This window comes from Delphinapterus leucas, chromosome 7 (genome assembly GCF_059928025.1).
Source record: "Delphinapterus leucas isolate spDelLeu-1000000601 "Yukka" chromosome 7, BTC_Dleu_Yukka2, whole genome shotgun sequence".
In the NCBI taxonomy this organism is placed as follows: Eukaryota; Metazoa; Chordata; class Mammalia; order Artiodactyla; family Monodontidae; genus Delphinapterus; species Delphinapterus leucas.
In genome coordinates this window covers 88887526-88910589 of record NC_143135.1, presented here as the reverse complement: position 1 = coordinate 88910589, position 23064 = coordinate 88887526, and the positions used below count along the sequence as shown (strand labels likewise).

General features: G+C 38.9%; 1 protein-coding gene across 5 annotated transcripts in view; it reads left to right on the top strand.

The window, feature by feature from the left end:
• Positions 1–23064, top strand: part of ALG9 (ALG9 alpha-1,2-mannosyltransferase) — a 92374-nt gene that overhangs the window by 15266 nt on the left and 54044 nt on the right. For 4 of the 5 annotated variants that reach the window (XM_022561548.3, XM_022561549.3, XM_022561553.3 and 1 more), the window contains exons 7-13: positions 4027–4114; positions 4298–4403; positions 11807–11929; positions 14624–14778; positions 17186–17315; positions 18305–18452; positions 19611–19740. In XM_022561548.3, coding sequence (XP_022417256.1) covers positions 4027–4114; positions 4298–4403; positions 11807–11929; positions 14624–14778; positions 17186–17315; positions 18305–18452; positions 19611–19740 — 880 coding nt within the window. The remainder of the gene's footprint in view (positions 1–4026; positions 4115–4297; positions 4404–11806; positions 11930–14623; positions 14779–17185; positions 17316–18304; positions 18453–19610; positions 19741–23064) is intronic. The other variant, XM_089915530.1, reaches the window with a different exon arrangement.

Genomic DNA, 23064 nt, shown 5'->3' with positions numbered 1-23064 from the left:
GTAAGAAACTAACCTGATTCATCTTCCATGTATCACTGGGTATATAGTCAATCCTAATGTTAGGTTACCTCCATATTCTTTGGGTAGGACCTAAAGTTATAGAAATTAATTATTCAAAGATTCTGGGAATTGGAAGAATATTTCTCTTAGTACTTATTGTTACGATTAATTCTAATAAGCAAGTTACTGTTAAGCATCTGCTGTATCCTGTGCACAGCTAAACCCTTTATGAACTTTATTCCTAAACCTACTCTGCAAGACAAATACAATTATTAGTGCTTTTTTTTTTTTTGGTGGGTCTCCATTGCTGCGTGTGGGCTTTCTCTAGTTGCAGCAAGCAGGGGCTACTCTTTGTTGTGGTGCGCAAGCTTCTCATTGCAGTGGCTTTCGTGTTGCAGAGCATGGGCTCTAGGTGCGTGGGCTGCAGTAGTTGTAGCACGCGGGCTCAGTAGTTGTGGTGCGTGGGCTCTAGGGCATGCGAGCTTCAGGAGTTGCGGTGCATGGGCTCAGTAGTTGCGGTGTGTGGGCTCTAGGGCGCATGGGCTTCAGTAGTTGTGGTGCGTGGGTTCAGTAGTTGTGGCTCGTGGGCTCTAGAGTGCAGGCTCAGTAGTTGTGGTGCACAGGCTTAGTTGCTCCGTGGCATATGAGATCTTCCTGGACCGGGGAACGAACCCGTGTCCCCTGCATTGGCAGGCAGGTTCTTAACCACTGTGCCTCCAATTATTAGTGCTTTATATAAATGAGAAAGTGGACTTCGAGAGGTTTTGAGTAATTTGCCTTTAAGGTTATGTTTGCTTTGGATCCAGGCCTTCTGACTGTAACAGCTGATGTTTTTTCCACGCTGTACCACCCTGTGCTGTGCATTTTCCCGGTCACCCAGGCTTGTTATCTGAGTTTCCTTTCAGTCCTTCTTCTCTCCTGCCTGCAGCATCTTTTTTTTTTCCAAGTTCCATAGTACCTCTCATTCCTTTTGTACTTTTTGTTTTCACAACTTCTCTAGTTTGTGCTGCCTTAATTTCTTGCCTGTACCACTAGTTATTTAGAAAAATATGTTAGTTTGTGTTAAGGTTATTATCATAGTAGTATATCTTTATTATTTTAAAAAAGTACCAGATTGTATGAGGTAAAAAGAATTCTTAGTTCTTTTCTCCCCTAACCCAGTCTTCACAGTTAGTCACTGCTGATAGTTTTGTACATATCTTTCCAGAAATTATCCTTACATGAATAAATGCACACATACACATTTATACATACATACTTAAATTATTAAAACAAACAGAATTATCCTATACATATGTATATCTTCTGTACATAGATTTATATCGTCCTTTGTATCAGTTGCATAACATTCCATTATTATATGGCTGTCCATAATTTATTTAACCATTGTTTTATTGGTAGGCATTTGGTTTTCAGTTTTTTTGCTGTTATACCCAATGCTTCAGTGAACATTTTTGTACATATGTCTATACACTTGTGGAAATTTATCTATGGGATAAATTTTTATAAGGGAGTTACTAAATCAGAATAGGCATTTAAAATTTTCTTAAGTGGATTTTAAAGGCTGGTTTCCCCACCTCCAATCTTCTATTCTGCACATCATTCTCAAATTAATTATATTTCTCAATATTTTGTGTAAGAGCCTCTTCTGTACTTTCTGCTCTCTCCATCATCTTGATGAGTCCCATATCTTTATATAGTCCGGTCATCTCTTAAGCTTCACTCGTGTATACCTAGCTGCCTATTGGGTATCTCCATTTATATAGCTAAACATTTACAGAACTGAACTCATTATCTTCCCTCCAAATCTGTCCTTTACCTTTGTTTCTAGCCCAGAAATGGTACCACCGTCTGTGCTGAGCCAGGACCTGAAAATTATCTGTGACTGTTTTCTCTTTCTCATGTCTTATTAATTTCTTGTACTTCTTGAATGTCTTTTTTTTTTTTTTTTTTTTTTTTTTGCGGTACGCGGGCCTCTCACTGCTGCAGCCTCTCCCGTTGCGGAGCGCAGGCTCCGGATGCGCAGGCCCAGCGGCCATGGCTCACGGGCCCAGCCGCTCCACGGCATGTGGGATCCTCCCGGACCGGGGCACGAACCCGCATCCCCTGCATCGGCATGTGGACCCTCAACCACTGCGCCACCAGGGAAGCCCCTGAATATCTTTTGAATCTACTTTTCTTCACCTCCCTCTGTCCTTTTATGTAGGCTCATAAATGATCTTCCCATCTCTAGTCTTGATCCTTATAAATCTGCTCTCCACGCTCAAACTAGAGTTATCTTCCTAAAATGCAAATATGATTTTATCACTCTGTTTTGTCTTTGTAATAGCTTCCCCATTGCTCTGTGTCACAGAGGTTGGCATTCTGTAGCCTGTGGGTCACACATCCAGCTGGCCTGTTTTGTATAGCCTAAGAACTAAGAAATTTTTACATTTTTAAAGGGCTGTTAAAAAACAACACACACACACACACACACACACACACACACACACACACACACACGAATATGCAACAGAGACCATATGGGGCCTGCAAAGCCTAAAGTGTTTGCTATTGGATCCTTTAAATAAGAAGTTTGCCAACCCCTGCTCTGTGGGGTCCAAACTTTAATGTGACTCACAAAACCTTGTTCTTCCCTCCTTTTTACTTTTCCATCCTCCTTTTGTCAGTTTCTCCATTCCTTTTACTCTCTATTGGGTTTACATTGAACTTCATGAGTTCCCCAAATACCTCTGAGTTGGCGCATTTTGATTAGTCTGCCTTTAGATAAATGATTTCAGGATCACAGTTAATCAGTCAGTTAGCAATGTACTATCATTTATTGACTTATCAAAGGAGAAATGCAGGTGCTATGGAAATGTAACTAGTTGGGGAGAAAAAAATAGAAACACAGAATGTTAATGCAATATTTAGGTAATAGAATGTGGAATTTCAAATCTTAGAAGAGATGTTCACATGACATTGCCAAAGAGATGATAGAGATGATAGTGCCATATAAACGTAAAGACTTTATGGAAGAGGCAGGAGCAGAGCCTGTAATTGACATTGGGTAGATTCTGTGTAAGTAAATAGATTGGTGTGGGATGGAATTCTTTGTGAGTGGAGCACAGGTAAGGGCTCTGACTAGTGTCCTAGATTAGGAAGTCATGGATATGAAGGTGATTGTTCATGCAAGAGGAGTTGAAGCACCCGAGAAAATGAGTATATATAGAGAAAAGTACAACCTTGCTTTTGGGAGCTAGGACCATGGTAGGGCACACCGTGAGGCAGGGAAAAAGAAGCCTAGAAAGGAGCACTAGGGAAGCCCCCAGAAAAGAACATCTGAGCCAGGGAGTCTAAAGAGGAAGGAGCAGATGCTTTGTGTCAAGTGCAACAGAAAGACAAAGGGAGATGAAGCTTGTGGAAACATACTGGGTTTGGCGGACAGGAGATTCCTGGTACCTTAGATCAGTCTTAATACCTTGATGTTAGGCCTTAAGGAAGAAATAGTGAAGACAACACACATATGCTGTTGATACTTGCTTGAGGAATTTAAGTGAAAGGAAGAAGAACAAATATTACATATTACATTTTGGAGCAGTATTACATATTGGAAAGGGATATATCAGAATTGAAGTGAAAGTTTGTAATATTATTTTATTACTAAAATCTTAATACATCGTGGAAGGGGGAAGTCAGTATTTATTTATTTGGCAGGGTGGGAGTAGGGCAATAGGGTACATTTACTTACAATTAATATATTTTAAATGTCCATTACACATAAATACGTGTAAAATGGAGCTCATTCCGAATATGAATATTTATATTTCTTGTGCATTGTGGGATGCATCTCATTCTGATGAGTCCTGTGAAGAGATCACATTTTTTATTTTTGAGAAGACATCCTTTCATATACCAGCTTTCTTCCCTCACTGTAATTGCTACAGACATTTTATTCTCAGTTCAGCATGAGGTGTGTGTAAATCTGACCTGTTTCAGTTTCTATTCTAAGTATTTAACTCCCCACTTTCTATCTCTGTTAAATAGTTTACCTATTGCCTTTGATTTGCTGGTCATGAAGCACAGATGGAAGAGTTTCTTTCATTGGTCGCTGGTTGCCCTAATGATCTTTCTGGTGAGTTTTCTTTTTATCTTGTTTTGTTCTAAAGTTGTAATGAAAGCAACTTCTGATATGGATGGAAAAGAGAACATTAGGAATTGATTCTGTTTTTCATTCTGAAGTTTATCCTATTAGCATTGTGAGAATGTTTCCAGAGCAAAACTCTACAATTGCTATATATTTTCTGCTCTCTTTTAGGTGCCTGTGGTGGTCATTGACAGCTACTATTACGGGAAGTTGGTGATTGCACCACTGAACATTGTTTTGTATAATGTCTTTACTCCTCATGGACCTGATCTTTATGGTAAGGCCTTATGAAATTAGGGAAGAGTTAGGGGATAGCTTAATTTGCCTCAGCTTTGAAATTTTAATTCAGCTGCCACATTTTATCAAATATAGCCTTTCTTTGCAGGTAATATTTTCTTATTTAAAAATAAATGACATTTGAACATAGCACAGTGATGATATATAGCCACTAAATATTTTTCCTTGATTAACGTGATGTTCAGATCTGGCTTTCTGTTAGTGCTGCTGCCTCTTATTCTCAGTTTCAGAGTAGTGAGGACTCTGTTGGGTATGCCTTGGGTTTTGATGCTACTTGTTTAAAATTAAGTTACTTTTTTCTCTTCTCATTAGAAAATCAATATGATAACAAAAATAAGAAAATTAAAACATTCATAATCCTATCATCTCCAGATAGCTATTGTTAACACCTTGGAAAATATTCCTCCAGAGATTTTCTATACATTTGGTATAACATTTGGAGTTACTTTTTCTTTTTTTAATTTGTTTTACTTTAGTATTATGCATTAGGGGAGAAAGTTTAGAAAATCTGTAGACAAAGTGTAGCAAATGGGGGTGAGGTCAGCATGAGAGGGTGGATAGTTTGGCCAGTTTAGGATTAAGAGGGGAAAAAAGGGAATGCCTTTAGTCTGGGGTTGGTTCTCCAATTTCCATCCATCTCCATCCCTCCCCTTTTTTCTTTTTTCCCAGCCAGCCCTTGAGCTTGTTTTGGTTTTTTTGTTTGTTTGTTTGTTTGGGTTTTTGGTCCCCTGAGGGCATTTGAGTTAGTGACCACTACAGAGGGATAAGTTAGAGATCTTTCTAATGAGATCAGCCAAGTCAGTGAACATTTTATGAGACAGTTTCTCATTAAATAAGTATAGTTTCTTCTGCCTTAATCTTTTGAAGGTCTTAGAGCATTCTGTATATGTGACTGTCTTGGGCTCTGCTATGAAGCAGGTTAATATTATTTCTGTGTCTCTTATCAATTTAACCCACGCCCATCATTTTTCTGTGCCACTTTGCCAATAGAACCAACAGATTGACTGAGGAGAATTAAAGTAAGCAGATAAATGAGATTTAATTGGGCCTCCTGGGATTTGGGGAATGTTGTCATTTTAGATGGCGGGTAATAGGTTAAAAATAAACAGTGTTTTGTTCAGTGAATTGAATCCACAAACTGCATAGTTAGAGAATAATTGCTAAGTGAAGGAATTTTAAAAGGCTCTTTTATGTGGCTCCAAGATCGCTGAGACTATGAGAAAAAGCCCCAATTTTAAGCTTTTGCCTCTAGATGTCTCCCTTTATCTAGGGAGAGTTGCATGTTTTTAATTGCCCATTGTTTTAGTTTACTTGTAAAACTTCAGTTGATTCTACAGGACAATAGAAGGGGGACTGTCTTCCTACATCCAGATTGCATATTAGAAATTGATTTACATGGAACCTATTGGAAACATAATATACATTATATATAGGTGAATAAATTGTGTTAATTTGAGTTAAATTTTGAAAAGTTGGCTTCTCCACCTTTTAAATGGGTTATTACATATTGATATTCTGACTGCTTATTTATAAATAAAACTTTGTGTGAGAGTATATGAAAGTTTCATAATTTTTATAGTCCTCTAGATTGATGAGGATTTTACATCTAGAGATAAGCAGGTTGGTAGGGAGAATAGGAAAGAAAGAGTAAATTCTGACCTAAGTTTATGTTTCTAGTTTAACAGTGGGTAGGTTTTGGGATCCAGCGGAGCAGTGGCCAGCCTTTCCCTGCATGTTGGCATCTGCTGTTCATTTCAGCCAGTGTTTTATGGGGAAGAGTCCTTGGGTCTCTGTTCTGCCAGCTTTAGTGAACCTGGGTTAGCTTCAGTTCAGATTTTGCTATTTTGGATGTGCAGGAGCTGATCACTTTCCTAATGATAGAAAAAGCTTTGTTGGGACAGAGGGAATTGTCGTACTGGGTATCAACAGGACTGATTGCGGGGCTGTAGTCAGCCAGACTTTAGGGGGTTGTTCCTTGATGGTAGAATTTTTGTGCTTTTCCCTCATCTTTGACAAATTTTCAGGGGTGTCTGATTTCCATGTTAACTCCATTTTGCTTTAGCAGACTTACAGAGAATGTTTCTTCCATTTCAGGAGTAGGTAGTCTTTGTGTATTCTAGGTCTTCAATAAAGATTTCTTATGAACGAATGAATGAACAAATTCTGGAGCACCCATCAGATTACTTAAGTGCTCTGATCACTATTATGTCCTAGAACTATTTTGTCTAGACCTGTTGTGGTGTGCTAGGTTGGGATTATCTTGATACAAATTAAGAACAATAGAGGTGAAAGTAGTACTTTACCATTGTCAGCTAATTTTATTGTAATTGTTGAGTCCATTCAGTAAATATCAAAGACTTATATGCTGTACAGTTGTCAGACAGCCTGTTTTTTGTCATGGAAACTCTTTCACTTGTTTGGCACTTTTTGGCATTATTTTGACTATTTTCTAAGAGTCTCCTGCTTAAAGTGCTTTGTTAGCTATGGTAGGCACATAGTTTTTTTGTTTGTTTTTTTTTAAGAAGATGTTGGGGGTAGGAGTTTATTAATTAATTAATTTATTTTTGCTGTGTTGGGTCTTCGTTTCTGTGCGAGGGCTTTCTCTAGTTGTGGCAAGTGGGGGCCACTCTTCATCGCGGTGTGCGGGCCTCTCTCTGCTGTGGCCTCTCTCGTTGCGGAGCACAGGATCCAGACGCGCAGGCTCAGTAGTTGTGGCTCACGGGCCTAGTTGCTCCACGGCATGTGGGATCCTCCCAGACCAGGGCTCGAACCCGTGTCCCCTGCATTAGCAGGCAGATTCTCAACCACTGCGCCACCAGGGAAGCCCCAGGCACATAGTTTTTTATCTGAAAATTTAAAATGCGTTGTGCTGATAGTTTTTGCATACATCTAGTGTTGTTTCTTACATATAAGAACATAATAAGCCTATAAATACTTCTTGAATGAATGGATAAATGACTTCAGCTAAAGAAACATTGAATCAATTGCTTTTGAGCATTTATCATGTGGCCTCATAGAATTTACTGTCTAATAAGGCTGCAGACACATGAATAGATAATTACAGTCCAATCTATTACGTGCTACAGTGGAAAGGTAGGGAATCAAAGGAGCAAGTTCATCTGGTAGTATCAGGAAAGACTTCTTAGAGGTAGTGATCTTTGAGCTGAGCCTGGAAGGAAGAGAAGGAGTTTGCCAGGTAGGCACCATGCGGGTACATTGTAGAAAAATAGAATTTCAAGTGTAGGGACTGCTGAGACAAAAAGATTGAATATTGAGTTCTTTTTTAAAAATTTAAAGTAGTTTTACAGCATTAGCTGAATTTTAGGTAGGAACTACACAGGCATGAGCAAGGTAATTTCAGTCTCTCCATTGTGATTGTAATAATGGTCCCCAACTTATGATGGTTCAACTTAGAATTTTTTTTTGACTTTATGATGGTGCGACAGCAATACACGTTCAGTAGAAACCATACTTCGAATTTTGAACTTGGATCTTCTTCTGGTAGGCGATATGATATCTCTCGTGATGCTGGACAGTGGCAGCAAGCCATACCTCCCAGTCAGCCACTCCATCATGAGGGTGAACAATGGAAACTCTCACAGCCATTCTTTACCAGCAACCATTCTGTTTTCACTTTCAGTACAGTAGTCCATAAATTACATAAGACAGTCAACATTGTGTTATTAAATAGGCTTGGTGTTAGGTGATTTTGCCCAACTGTAGGCTAGTGTAAGTGTTCTGAACATGTTTGAGGTAGGCTAGGCTAAGCTGTGATGTTCGGTAGGTTAGGTGTATTAAATGCATTTTTGACTTACAATATTTTCAGTTTATGATGGGTTTATCAGGACTTAACTCCATCATAAGTCGAGGACGATCTGTAAATATTTATTCTCTCTGTTGTTTCTGGTTTTCAAAGGGACCTTTCTATACTTTCTTGGCCAGATAACATATATTAATGACACATTCCAGATCTGGGCTGACTCTTGACTTTTGAAGCCAGGGGAAAGAAATAGTTTTCACAACTATTACTTGGATGAGGTAAAGAATACTTGGCATTTAGGAAATTTAGAGTAGTGTAGACATAAAGTTGCAAAGTTGTAGGGGAAACATCTCTATAGGGTCAGAGATCAAGAGGTGAAATTTAGTGTTGCAAAAAGGGAAGTGACTGGGCTTGGCACTGATTTTGCCTCTTTCCCTTGTAACATTTCAAGTCCTCAGATGTTGAGGTTAAGTATTTTTGTGTGTGAGTGAAGAGCAGTGCTGCTGTCTGATGAGCAGGACACAGGCCCGGAGAAGGTGTGGGAGGACAGGTGTAAGAAATGCTCTCCCCTCAAAAATAACAGTGGGTCTGCTCAAGGATGCCACTTGGTGGCCTAGGATGTGATCCCTGCCTGTTTGTGTGTTTTATCAAATCTGTCAGATCACAGGACAGGAGATTTCAGAAGGTAGGGGCTGGTGTCCTCTATCAAAAGGCCCACAGTTTTCCATTCCTGCAGCGGCAGAGGATGAAGCCCCAGAGGAGTCTTTGGGGAGTGCTCAGGGTCACCTGCCAGGCACAGCTGTTCCAGAGCCTTCCCTCTTTTGTTAATCGTTTCTGTTGAACCTTGGTGGCTTTTTCTTCTTGGTGGTGCAAATTTGACATTTTTAAGGATGATTTACTATAATTTAGTTCCTAGAGTTCTATAAAATTGTAGGCCTATAAAAGATTCCAGATTCCATTCAATCTGTGGAACAATAAACATTATCCCCTCTTAGCCTCTTGCAAAGCTCCCTTTAGCTCCTTTGAATGAAAGGAATTGAGGCACTTTCCACAAAGAGGGAGATAGGTGAGTCACTCCCTGCAAAGACCCTGCTTCCAGCTTCCTTTCACCTTTCATTTTGCACCAGTTAAATGCTTAGCTTGTCATTCTGACACATTTTTTTCTACATAGTTCAGCTTTGATATTTTCTGAGAGCAGCGCTGAATATCTCCCTGGAAAGAGATAAAAGTTTTTACTCTTTGAAGGCAGATGCCTCATCAAGTAGGGGAGGACACTGGCTAACAGAATTCACTGTTTTTGTCCCCTTTTCCTCTTGTTTTTAAGACTGTTGTCAACTTGAACCTTCCCAAATCTTGACTTATCCCCCGATTTTTACCCCATCCTTCAGGGAAGTAACAGTCTTACGAAATGTTCACAGCCTAGCTGTGAACTTGATCTATGAGCTCCTAACACGTAAAAATAATTGAGTTTACCAACTTAATGCTTTTGGTTCCACATCTCAGAGTACAGTGTACCTTGGTAAAAAGATACCCCTAACAGGAGGGCATAGTAAGTTGTGGTAAAGGCAAAAAGACTAAAGAGCTTTCCTGAAAAAAACATATATTTGCAAAGATCAAAGAGAAAGAGGCTTTTTTCTTTTGATGTTTAGCATCTGTAGTAGATGATGTGGAAGGTGATCTCCTTTCCTCTAGTCACTCAGGTTTTTCTTCTCAGGGTCAGATTTCCAGAATTTTGTAAAGAAAAAGGTGGGTCAAGGTTGATAGCATTGCCACCACACTGGCAGTCAGGAGAGGATTGTGCAAAAACTTACTTCTCTGGAAACTGGATGTCTAAAGAACTCAGTTTAGGAAATGTGTTGTTAAATAGTAATTAAAATCCAGAGAAGACGTGTATTTCTGTTTTGAAAATAAAACCATCCATTAGTTTTCTATAACCCAAAAGGTTATTTGTAGAGAATACAAGATATAAATGTCTCTAATGAGCTTGGCCTGGGACAAAATCTCTGTTCCTGAACAGTCCCTATCATTGTATTTAGACAGGAAGGAGAGAGCTTTCCCAAAAGGTGACCCACGATTGAATTTGAGTCCTTCCTTAGGGTCCCCCTCTTCTTCTTCCTCCTCCCTTAGATGTTTCTAGCATTAAGGGTTTGGTTTCTAATCTTATTTTGCTGTGCAAGCTGCAAAAATGTCAGGCTTTTCTCCCTATTTCTCTGCCTTCTGATTACCCTTTTAAGCAATGCTGATTGCAGTAAATTGCTGTGGTGCAACGCGGGTGTCACAACACACAGTGATTAAAACCCGCATGTGTCATTCACTGCCTGATTGAAGTAATCACATGGAGGGGAAGAGCAGATGAAAAACCTGCTAAATGTGCAGAGGGGGGCTTTTTCTCATCATTTGGGTTTAAGGATTTTGAGTTAAAGAATCAAAACTTGTGTGAGTAAGGCTTGTGTTTTCAGTCATTTTGTTTCATTCTGAATCCCCAAAACTTCCGAGCAGGGTCTGGGTCTCTGAACATGGTTTTCCTAAGGAAAACAAGTTGTTGCTTTTTACGGAACACAGGGGACCTGTATACACACTATCAAATAGTGGTTGAGTGTATCAAGGGGAAGGATGCTAGAATGTAACTAGGAGAAACAGGTAGGAAGGAAATGGGAAAGGCCCTAATAACTCAGCCCTGCAAGACTGCCACCTACCACGCTCACCCTCCCCCAACCCCTGTGCCCCTACTTCACGTGCCAATTCAAAGTCCAGGTTGTCACCTGGGCTTCTGACTGACCAGCTGTAGATTAGTAGTCCCTGCAACCCCCACCTCAGGTTCAATCAATTTGCCATAGTGGCTCCCAGAACTCAGAGAAACATTTACTTGTGTTTACCAGTTTATTATAAAGGATACAAGCCAGGTGGAAGAGATGCGTAGGGCAGGGTGTATGGGAAGATAACGTGGCACTGCCGTGCTCTCTGGGTGTGCCACAGCCCCGTGGGCTCCTCTGCCTGTTCACCAACCCAGAAGCTTTCTGAACACTGACTGTCCTTTTGGGTTTTTATGGAGGCCTCATTACATAAGTACCATTGCTTGAATCATTGGCCATTGTTGATGAAACCCTGTTGCCAGCCCCTCTCCCCTCCCCAGAGAAGGGGAGGACAGGACTGAAAGTTCCAACCCTCCAGTCACTCGATTGGTTCCCCTAGCAACTAGTCCTCATCCTTAGGTTACCTGGGGCTTCCCTGAAGCTCCCTCATTAACAGAACAAAAGACACCTTTATTATTCTCACCACTTCGCAAATTACAAGGGTAATTTTAGGAACTTTTTACTAGGAATGGGAGTGAAGGCCAAATAAATACTTCTTATTATAAATCATAGTGTCACCACTAAGCTATTTATGTTATTTGGTGGTTCTGAAAAGTATTAGTTCCATTTGGGCTAGATATAGTGGTCATGATAGAAAATACAGCTAAATATTTGAAACCTGATTTCTGAGAGGGGGGCGGCTTGTGGACTCTCATACACATGAGGCACTGGATCATCAACATTACTTGAACAAAAAACAGTATGAGTCAAGCGTTGTAATAGGTATTGGAGGCATCCACTAATGATTTCCTATCTCGTTATCTCCCTCAGGTACAGAGCCCTGGTATTTCTATTTAATTAATGGATTTCTGAATTTCAATGTAGTCTTTGCTTTGGCTCTCCTGGTCTTGCCACTGACTTCTCTTATGGAATACCTACTGCAGAGATTTCATGGTGAGTGGCATAACGGATGATAGACTTGGTGGGGCGTGGGAGGGAAGAGAAGTAACAATGGGTACCAAGAAGTGAAAAAGAATCTACTTACTTTATTCTCCATTTTCTTCCTATGGAAATGGTTGGTTTATTGCATTTTCCATTTGTGTTCGTAGATTATTTAACTTATGTTGTTAACCTGTGTGAAAGTTAATAATTGCAAGTGAGGAGTCTGTATGATTTACAGAACCACCTGGGGAGGCAGAAACATTTATAAAATCTTGGGAGATAAGCCTATCTATATGAGTCTTCTGTTTTTTAAAGAACTGTGTGTTGGCATGCAAGATTGCTTAAGATAATCAATGCTAGAGGCAAACATTCTCTGGGAAATTCAACCAAAAATTTGAAAACTAAACCATATAGAGGTTCCCCCAAATTTGATGCTTGTTCTGATTCTGTATTGCACAGCCAGTGTTTTCTCAGGTTGTCATGGCTCTGGATATGTAGTGCCCATAGTTTCTTTTATGGAAGACAGATCTGAGCAGAAATGCATCTGAGCTTTGGAAGGAGATTTAACTTCAGAATTTTTAGTCTGATTTGGATGCCATATGATCCCTCAGTACCATTCCCCATTCTGCTTTTCTACTATTAATGGTTTATAAAGACTTCACTGTGTTCATAGAATATGAAAGCAGCCTTCAGAGTCACTTTTGTTTTGTTTTAGGACTTTCGTTGTAACATAACCGTGATGCCATTATCCTAACAAAATTAACAGTAATTTCTTAATATCATCTAATACCCAGGTAATATTTAGATTCCTACATTGTCTGAAAAATAGCTTTTTATAGTTTTTATAGTTCTTTATAGTTTGTTTGTTTAAAGCAGGATCTAAACAAGAGTCATATAGTGAACTTGGTGTTGTTTCATAAGCTTTTTCAGAGGTTCCCCCTCTCACCTTTTTCCTCCTGGAGATTTCTAAAGAAACCAGGTCATTCATCTTGCATAGTGTCCCACATTTGGATTCAGCTGTTTGTCCCCTCGAGGTATTAATGTATTCCTCCATTCCTTGTATTTCTTAAGGATCATTTTTTCTTTTTTTTTTGAAAAGTAACTTTTTCCCTGACTATAAAAATATTTATGCTTGTGGAAAATTTGGAAATGCTTGTGATATAAGTATAAAAACAGTAAAACTAAAATAAAAATAGTATATTAAGCTGTTCTCTGAAGTATGAATCCAATTTTGGTTTAAAAGTGTGTAATGTATCCACATGTCCACCTAGTAACTAGTCCCCATCCTTAGGTTACCTAGGGGCTTTCCTTTATACTTTTTAAAATACTTTTTTAGTACTTTTCTTCTTTTTTTTTTTTTGTATTTTATAATGGAAACAATACTTTTTCAAAAGAGGAAACATTAAGAAATAAAAATAATAAAAGAAAAAACGTAGAAAAATATAAAGAGGCAGGAAAGAAATTACCCATTATCTCATCATGTAGTACAACTGGTTATAATTTTGTACATTTTATAGAGGACATTTCAAAATTTTAGGCCATATTTTTAAAATGTATTCGTTAGCTTTTAAGATACAGAAGAGGAAGAGATTGTTTACTTATAGAAGACAGATTTTTTCTTATGATGAAGAAAATTCCAACCTAAAATACCTCCTGGAAAGGTATAAGTCCTAAATTATAACCTAAAATCTCATGATAAAATCTTAAGAGTGAAAAGTTTAAAAGATAAGCTTGTTATTGCAGTTCAAGAATTTTTATTCCTAAAGAGTTTCTGCAAAAGCACGGATAACTACGGAGCACAGTTAAACATTGCTAAGTTGGGCTTTGATGACAACCCTGATCTTTTTATCTAAATTTGCTCAGTGTAGACATAATGGACACCAGGGGGCGCTATCTATCTACCCTTGGCCAGTGATTCCTGCGCACTGCTTGTTGTCACTAGTATAAGCACAGCAGGGGATGCCTTCGCTGTAGGTTGCAGGTTTATCACTCAGTGTTCATGTACCTAACCACAGGAACCTTCCAGTAGGTGCTTAGGTCTTAGTTTTCATTAAATTCCTTTAATTCTTTCACATGCTTTTAAGTACATCTTGGCTTTAATTTTGCGATACAGAGTGGATGGGTACTGCAGAACAGGAGAGAAAACTTGATCAGTAAACTTCCTTTAAGAGTGTTTTTATATTTGCTTTGAAACAAACTCTGTCATTTATAGCTTGAGGAAAACCAGTGATGGGTTTGAGAATCCTACTTTTTTCCTTTTCTTTGATCTATAGCCATTTGGTGTATAAGTAAGATTAATGCAGTAAACAGAGCATAGGAATTAAAATCCAAGAAATGGATTTATGTTATGCTTTTGGTTGATCTCAGGAACTTTTAATCTTAGTGGCAGGGCTCATTAGAAAGAGAAATCTGTTTTTTCTTCATCCAGTGTAGAAATTATTAAGCTCTATTACCCATTCACCTGTTCTAGCTAAATCCAGTATTGTGCCTCCCCTGAAATGTTGGACCTCTTGGGAGGGCTAAGGAGTATATACCTCTTTCTACTTTACTCCTTTATTATATCAGAGAAAGTGTGAATACAAGAATTGAAACATTTTATTGGGTGCCCTAGGGTATACATCCCAGTTTGAGGTCAAGGGAACATTGAAACTAAACATGCTGTTTTGTTCTAACATGGTGAAAGGTGGATATTTTTCTGTCTTACAGTTCAGAATTTAGGCCACCCATATTGGCTTACCTTGGCTCCAATGTATATTTGGTTTATAATTTTCTTCATCCAGCCTCACAAAGAGGAGAGATTTCTTTTCCCTGTGTATCCACTTGTATGTCTCTGTGGTGCTGTGGCCCTTTCTGCACTTCAGGTGAGTTTCAGGGAAATGTATATCTGCTTCATTCTGTTTCACTTTAAATCGCTCATAAAGCTTATAGGCAAATTACGGAATGCTTCCACCTAAGATATTTTATCTGTACATTACACCTGATACAGATATTATAAAGCTTTATGTATTGATTGCTTAAATGTTGCATTGACTCTTATTTGCTGATTACATATTTGCAGTGTTAATTTGTGTGTTAATTTGTCTCTGTTGCCAATAAGAATCCAATTGCTATGAAAGGAATTTTTTTAAGTCACTGAATGGGCCTAGCACAGAACGGTGGAACCACAGCAGAGCTAATGGAATGTGTACTCTTCCACTACAAGACCTGAATGAAACTGGCTCAAGTGTTTGGGATTACATCAGGCAGTTAGCAATGTGGGACACTTTGTAATCCTGGCTTAAAACCTGTCCAGGTCAATTCCCTGTCAGAACTAATCTTGAATATCTCTGTAATTATGGCTTCAGAAGCGCCAGACTCTGTTTTTTTTTTTTAACCTCTGCTACCATTTGCAGTTAGCAGAAGAATAATTAGGGTGATAGTTTTTTTCTAGTTTTTTTCTTAACAGATTTATGTTAAGATATAATTCACAAACCATAGAATTTACCCATTTAAAGTGTATGATACAGTCTTTTTTAGACTATTCACAGATCTATGTAAGCCTCACTGCAGTCAATTTTAGAACATTTTTATCACCTCAAAAACCCTGTACCCTTTAGCTGTCATAACCCCCCTCCCATATCTCCTCAGCCATAAGCAACAGCCAATCAATCTACTTTGTATCTCTGTAGATTTGCCTATTCTGGACATTTCATATAAATGAAATCATAAAATATGTGGTCTTTTGTGACTTCTTTCATTTAGCATAATGTTTTTATTTTTAAAAATAAATTTATTTTATTTATTTATTTTTGACTGTGTTGGGTCTTCGTTGCTGTGCATGGGCTTTCTCTAGCTGTGGCGAGCGGGGGGCTACTCTCCATTGCGGTGCGTGGGCTTCTCATTGCGGTGGCTTCTCTTGTTGCAGAGGACCACCTCTAGGTGCGCGGGCTTCAGTAGTTGTGGCACGTGGGCTCAGTAGTTGCGGCAGACGAGCTCTAGAGTGCAGGCTCAGTAGTTGTGCTGCACCGGCTTAGTTGCTCTGCGGCACGTGGGATCTTCCTGGACCAGGGCTCGAATCCGTGTCCCCTGCGTTGGCAGGTGGATTCTTAACCACTGTGCCACCGGGAAGTCCTAGCATAATGTTTTTAAAGCTCATCCATGTTAGGATGATAGTTTTAAAAAATAATTTTAATTATAAAAGTAACTGAACTTTATTGCAGATAATTTTTCTTTTACCACTTTCTAAATCAGTCCTACTACCCTAACAAAATCTCCTTCTAGCATTTTTGCCGATCATATAACAATCTATTATGATTGTAATCTAAGGTTCATGTAACTTTACATCCCTCTTAATATAATTATAACATTCTCTATATTGCCATATCTGTACCCATCATTTTAATAGCAATATAATATTCTAAGGTGATATAATATACATTATTATGTAATATATAATATACTGAATTGGTTATATATAATGATTAGATATAATTTATGTTAAAGTTTAGATTGCTCACTTATTTCAGTATTATAAATAATGCTAGGGTAAATATCTTTGTTTAGGTATTTGGATTGTTTGCTTAGGAGAGATTCCAGAAAATATGAAAGGGGTTCAAACATATTTATGGCACTTGTTATGTATTGCAAAATTGCTTTCCAAAAGTAGTTTCTAGTCTAGGAGGGAAAGAAGGGAGGACAGAAATCTCATGGGAAGGTGTTCAAAGGCTGCAGAACTCATGCAGGTGTGTATATATTGTTAATGATATTCATCTAGTTTGTGAAGTAGTTTATCAGATAATTAACAGAATTTTCCTAATATTCTATGTGAGGAATTCTTTTTTCTTTTTGTTTGGTCATGAGACATTTTGTTAGTTGCTAAAAACTTAGATGAAAACTTGTTAGTAAGGAAAGTGAAGGTTAATAACTAGTTATATCAGAATAGATTGAGATACTTCATATATCAAAAATACCTAGGAAAAGCATTTTTGTTTAAATATTAAAAAAAATAAATTATTAGGACTTTAAGCATTAGGGAAGTATCCAAATGATTTTCCTATGAAGCTAGTGAGATTTCATTCTTGGCAAGCCCTCTGGCTAGGCTGATCTACAGACAATTTAGCAGAATTTGCTTTAATGTGAGAATTTGGAGTGGGTACTTCACTGTTTGCTACTGCTCAGACCCTTGGTAGAACCTCTTTTTCTGCTTTCTTCCTCTCAGTTGTGTCTTGTGATTGTGTATATTTTGCAAGGTGTATCTTCTTTTTTCAATAAAGTTTTCTTTCCTTCTAGAAATGTTACCACTTCGTGTTTCAGCGATACCGCCTGGAGCACTATACTGTGACATCGAATTGGCTGGCGTTGGGAACACTCTTCCTGTTTGGGCTCTTATCTTTTTCTCGCTCTGTGGCACTGTTCAGAGGTAGATGTACTGAGAATATCTTAACCCGTACTCACAAGGCACTATTCCTTGGTTTTGCTTGACCCATGATGGTTCGGGTTTTTTTGCTTTTTTTTTTTTGTTTTTTTGCAGTACGCGGGCCTCTCACTGTTGTGGCCTCTCCCGTTGCGGAGCACAGGCTCCAGACGCGCAGGCTCAGCGGCCATGGTTCACGGGCCCAGCCGCTCCGTGGCATGTGGGATCTTCCCGGACTGGGGCACGAACCCGCATCCCCTGCATGGGCAGGCGGACTCTCAACCACTGCGCCACCAGGGAAGCCCCCCATGATTGTTTAATACAATTCAGCTTAAGCTGCAGGGGGAGGACTTTTCTACAGGGAGAACCTATGGACTTCATATTAAGATTGGGGGCTTGGCCCCAATTGAGCCATGGCTGCTGAGCCTGCGCATCCGGAGCCTGTGTTCCGCAACGGGAGAGGCCACAACAGTGAGAGGCCCGTGTACCGCAAAAAAAAAAAAACAAAAAAATAATAAGATTGGGATGTGAATTCTGTACCTTAGGATTGAAGAGAAGATTGAGAATTCCTTTTAGTGTGATTAACTATAAATGTCTTCTCTATTCCTACTAGTTTTTTTTTTCCTTTTAAAGGATGAATTAAGGAAGCCTTAAACTTAGGATGCAAATTTGGGGCTCAAGTCCCATGATTATATTCTTTCTTATAATCATTATTTGGATCCAGAATATTGAACTGTGCTCAAAGAACGTGAAATTAAAAAGGTGGAAGGGTATAGAGAAGGGCAAGAAAGCAAATTATTTCTGGCAAAAATAGGGCCTCTGCTTTAATCATCTTCCTAACTGTAGAGGTGTTTTACACCGTAGAGTGGGCTTCCTGCTGGGGTTGCGGTGTACCTTTCACATGGATCACAGTGGGACATTAACATGCATTATAATTAAATGTCAGAATCTCATCTCCCTCACCTTTGGCTTTCACAAACCTTTCTCCCTTCCAGGGTATCATGGGCCCCTTGATTTGTATCCAGAATTTCACCGAATTGCCACAGACCCAACCATCCACACTGTCCCAGAAGGCCGACCTGTTAATGTCTGTGTAGGAAAAGAGTGGTATCGATTTCCCAGCAGCTTCCTTCTGCCCGATAAGTAAGTTGCCCTTTAATTCTCAGAGTTTTAAATCAAGGTGTAAAAATAGCAATACTGTGGCAATGTCTTCTTAATTTTTCCTTCATTTTAGATTTTTCACAAGTTTTTGAATGATTTTCCATCTCAGAGAGCTGTGGGAACTGTGCTGAGCACCCATGGCCTGTGTTTGTTAGAATGAGTGCTGTGTCCGGTAATGCACCCTGCACTGCCCTTGACCACAGAGGTCTGGGGACGTCTGAAGACATTTTGGGCTCAGGGCTTCTGCTAGTGGCTCTTCCTGAGGATCCATATTTAAATTTTTATAATGAACTGATATCCACTTTTAAAAGTGGTTTAGAGACTCTAGGTTTCTAGAGTGTTTTTAGAGAAGACATGTTTGTCGTCCGACAGCAGTGAACATTCTCTACCAATGTATGGACACTGGGAGAGCTGTGGCTAAGACCTCGGTACCACTTTCCTCAATGCTGTCTGTTGTTGGATGTGATAGCGTAGGCTCTGAGTTCCCTTGTATTTGCCTCATTTGGACAGAGAAGAGTCCTATTTAGGGAAAAGGGAAGTCAGGTTAAGATGAGTCATGTTGCTCCATTTGGGGACTGGCTTCAGCAGCTTAGCTGGTGGTAGTATCTTTTGATTGATAAAGATCCTGTATCAGTCATTAATGATTAATTAAAACTTGGTTTTTACGCGTTAACTTTAGCATTTGCCTTTTACATTTGAAATAGTTTCACAACTAAAGATACTTTTGAGGATTACTCAGGAACAAAGTACTTTTCCCACAGTGAGTTCTTACATTTCACTCTTTTCTCTACACACCTGATGAATTTGCTTTAGTTTTGATAAGTCCCTCTGATCACAGGTAATTGGCAATAACGTTGATGTTTCTCTTTTGATGGTATGATCACTATTGCAGATTTCACTGCTAAGAGTTGGTGAAATGGGTTGAGAGACCTCTAGTTGAAAATTTCTCAACGATTTTGGACTGAATTGTGACCTCTGTCTCTATTCTCTCTGGTTGAGGTTTTAGCAGAAACATTTTGTCTCCAAGTGAAATGTTTTTCACATGAAATTTTTTTTTTTTTTTGCTTGTGTATTTCAAGTACATTTGGCAATGTGAGCCCCCTGTGTTTTTCTTATTCTCCTTATTTGTGTTTCTGACAGTTGGCAGCTTCAGTTCATTCCATCAGAGTTCAGAGGCCAGTTACCAAAACCATTCGCAGAGGGACCACTGGCCACCCGGATTGTTCCTACTGACATGAATGACCAGAACCTAGAGGAGCCATCCAGATATGTAAGGGCATTATTCTCCTTTTACTACTTTGAAAAGAGTTCTACCCTTAAAATCTGTTGGCATACATAATAGAGCATTGATGAAATGGGACTTTTTTAGAAAGTGATTTCTTTAGGGTGAGGGATATAACGACTTTTGTTGAGAAAGGATGAACAGTATCATTTTTATTTTCAAATGACCTCCTTTATTTTCTATGTAAAATATATAATTCAACATATTTTCTAAACTGGGCTGGAAAATTTCCTATGTTTAATTCAAATCATCATCTTGAAACACATTCTGCAGCTCTTATCACTCCTTGGTCCATTAAAATGCTTCATGGGGAACTTTCAAGTTATAGGTGGACCTTTGACCTAACTATTAGTATACTCTGGTTTTAGCAAGTGGACAGTCAGTGAAGGCTGTTCCCACACTGAGTCCATGAAGCAATATCTGTCAGGGCCGTGCTCTTCTACCCACTCATCTTTACGCACTCGGAGATCCCATGTGGATTTTATTTCAGTTCCTTCGAAAGATGACACTTTGTCATTTGATACCTGTAAAATCTTTGATTGTGGAAAAGGTGAGAGCAATAAAGATAATGTTCCTGGTTCCCAGAGACAGTAAAGGACTATTTTGTAGAATTATTAGAAAACACATTTTTTGGCAACCTATCTGTTAAGAAACATTTAACAATTTAAATGTCAAATACATTTCATTTAGATTTTCTTATGTCATATACTTAAAGTGAAATATCAGGACGTTCAGTTCTCTTCCAAAGCAAACCTGCAGCCACAGCTGGCTTTTTGTCTCCCAGACTGGGGCAGGTTATACTTCCACGGAGACCCTCAGGGTTTATGAGTGAGATTCTTACTGTGTGAGCTTTCGCTTATAAGCTATGAAAATGGACATGATAAAATACAAACTTGGCTTGGTTCCCTGAGAAGGTGACACATGTATTCCACTAAGTGACTTATCCTGTAGCTTCCTTCTAACTTAAGCCTCTGATTCCTGTAACAGTGACAATACCCCTGGGCAGTATGTTCTGTTGCTAGTCATTTTTATTTTAGCTGCAGATATTCTCCTGAGAGCAGGCTTTGATGTACAGGGGATCACCGTGGGGACACTGGATAGTCAGAAGGGTAGGAGAATACACTGTGATAGGGGGAGGATATAATAAATTCAGAGTGTTGTTGTCACAGCTGTAATTTGGGAAGAGATAGTATAGGGTAGTAAAAAAAAAAAAAAGAGCATGGACTTTGGAGTCAAGTAGGCCTGAATTCTAGTCCCAACTCTGTTGCCTACTTTGATGACATTGGGCAAATTAGTTAACATCTGTGTTTAATTAATTTCACTTTTTGTCTGTGAAGTGGGAATAACCATACCTACTTTTGGAAGAAATAATAGGAGATTGGATATCATATCTCTGTCATATATAGCATAGTGTCTGGTACATAGTTTTTCCCACATATGTTCTTAATTTGATAATGGTGTATTTCATGGATTAATTTTATTGCTTCCCAATTTGATTTTTATTACAGTCTGTCCAGATTCAGTGTTGCTTTTTCAATCCCAGTGACTTTGCTTATCTTGGTGACAGTGCCTGGACTTCCCTTGTCTACCTTCTTATACTATCAAAACTCTTTCTCTCTGAAGCCTTTCCCAACTATTAAAGTCCACAGTGGGCAGTGTCCTTCTTTAAATGCCTTAAATATTTATCTGTATAACTCATTTAGCCATTTAATTTTGTTGTCTTATGCTATTTAAATATTTCTGATGTGTATGTCATATTTTTCACTATCAGATTGTGAGTGCTATGGAGAGAATGACTGCACCTTATTTCTTTTGTATTCACCATAGTGGCTAGGATAGTGCTGTGTATCTAGTAGTTAGCCTATACATGATTTCTGACTTGAGAGATGAATATTTATCATTGTTGAGATAGTGATATTGAGAGAAAGCTGGCTATAAAATCTTCAGTGGCTTACAGGCACATGGAAAGATGCTCAACATCGCTAATTATTAGACAAATGCAAATCAAAACCACAGTGAGGTATCACCTCACACCAGTCAGAATGGCCATCATCAAAAAGTCTACAAATGGGACTTCCCTGGTGGCGCAGTAGTTAAGAATCTGCCTGCCAATGCAGGGGACACGGGTTCGAGCGCTGGCCCGGGAAGATCCCACATGCCGCGGAGCAACGAAGCCCGCTAGCCACAACTACTGAGCCTGCATGCCACAACTACTGAAGCCTGCACGCCTAGCGCCCATGCTCCGCAACAAGAGAAGCTACTGCAGTGAGAAGCCTGAGCACCTCAAGGAAGAGTAGCCACCACGTGCAGCAACGAAGACCTATGCAGTCCGAAAAAAGAAGTCTACAAATAATAAATGCTGGAGAGAGTGTGGAGAAAAGGGAATCCTCCTACACTGTTAGTGGGAATGTAAATTGGTGCAGCCACTATGGAAAACAGTATAAAGCTTCCTTAAAAAATTAAAAATAGACTTACCATATGATCCAGCAATCCCATTCCTGGGTATATATCCGGAAAACACGGAAACTCTAATATGAAAAGATACATGCACCCCAGTGTTCATAGCTGCACTATTTACAAATAGCCAAGATATGGAAACAAACCAGGTGCCCATCAACAGACAGTTGGCTTAAGGAAATGTGGTACACACACACACACGCACACACACATCCAGATATTGCCATTTGCAGCAACATGGATGGACCTAGAGAATATTATGCTTAGTCAAGTAAATCAGACAAAGACAAATACTATATATCACTTATATATAGAACCTTAAAAATAATACAGATGAATACAAAAACAGAAATAGACTCACAGACATAGAAAACAAACGTATAGTTACCAAAGAGGAAAGTGGGGGTGGGGAGGGACAAATTAGGAGTATGGGATTAACAGATACAAACTACTATATATAAATAAGCAACAAGGATTTACTGTGTAGCACAGGGAATTATATCCAATACCTGTAATAAACTACAATGGAACATAATCTACAAAGAAAAAATGGAATTACTATGCTGTACACCTGAAACTAATAAAATATTATAAATCACCTATACTTCAATTAAAAAAAAACTACAGTGGCCTGTTGTACATTTCTTAAGGTTTGGTCACAGGTTGTCTCTGGTTAGATCATATTTCCATGTTCTCCACTACCAGATACTATTAAATTTAAGTGACTATATTAGCTTTACCCAAAAGGAGAAGATTTTCTAGAATACCTATAGGAGTCATCAAAATGCTGGCTGGTAAAATCAGGGACAAACAGGTCCTATATGTGTTCTGAGTGTGTAGTGTCTGTCACTGTGC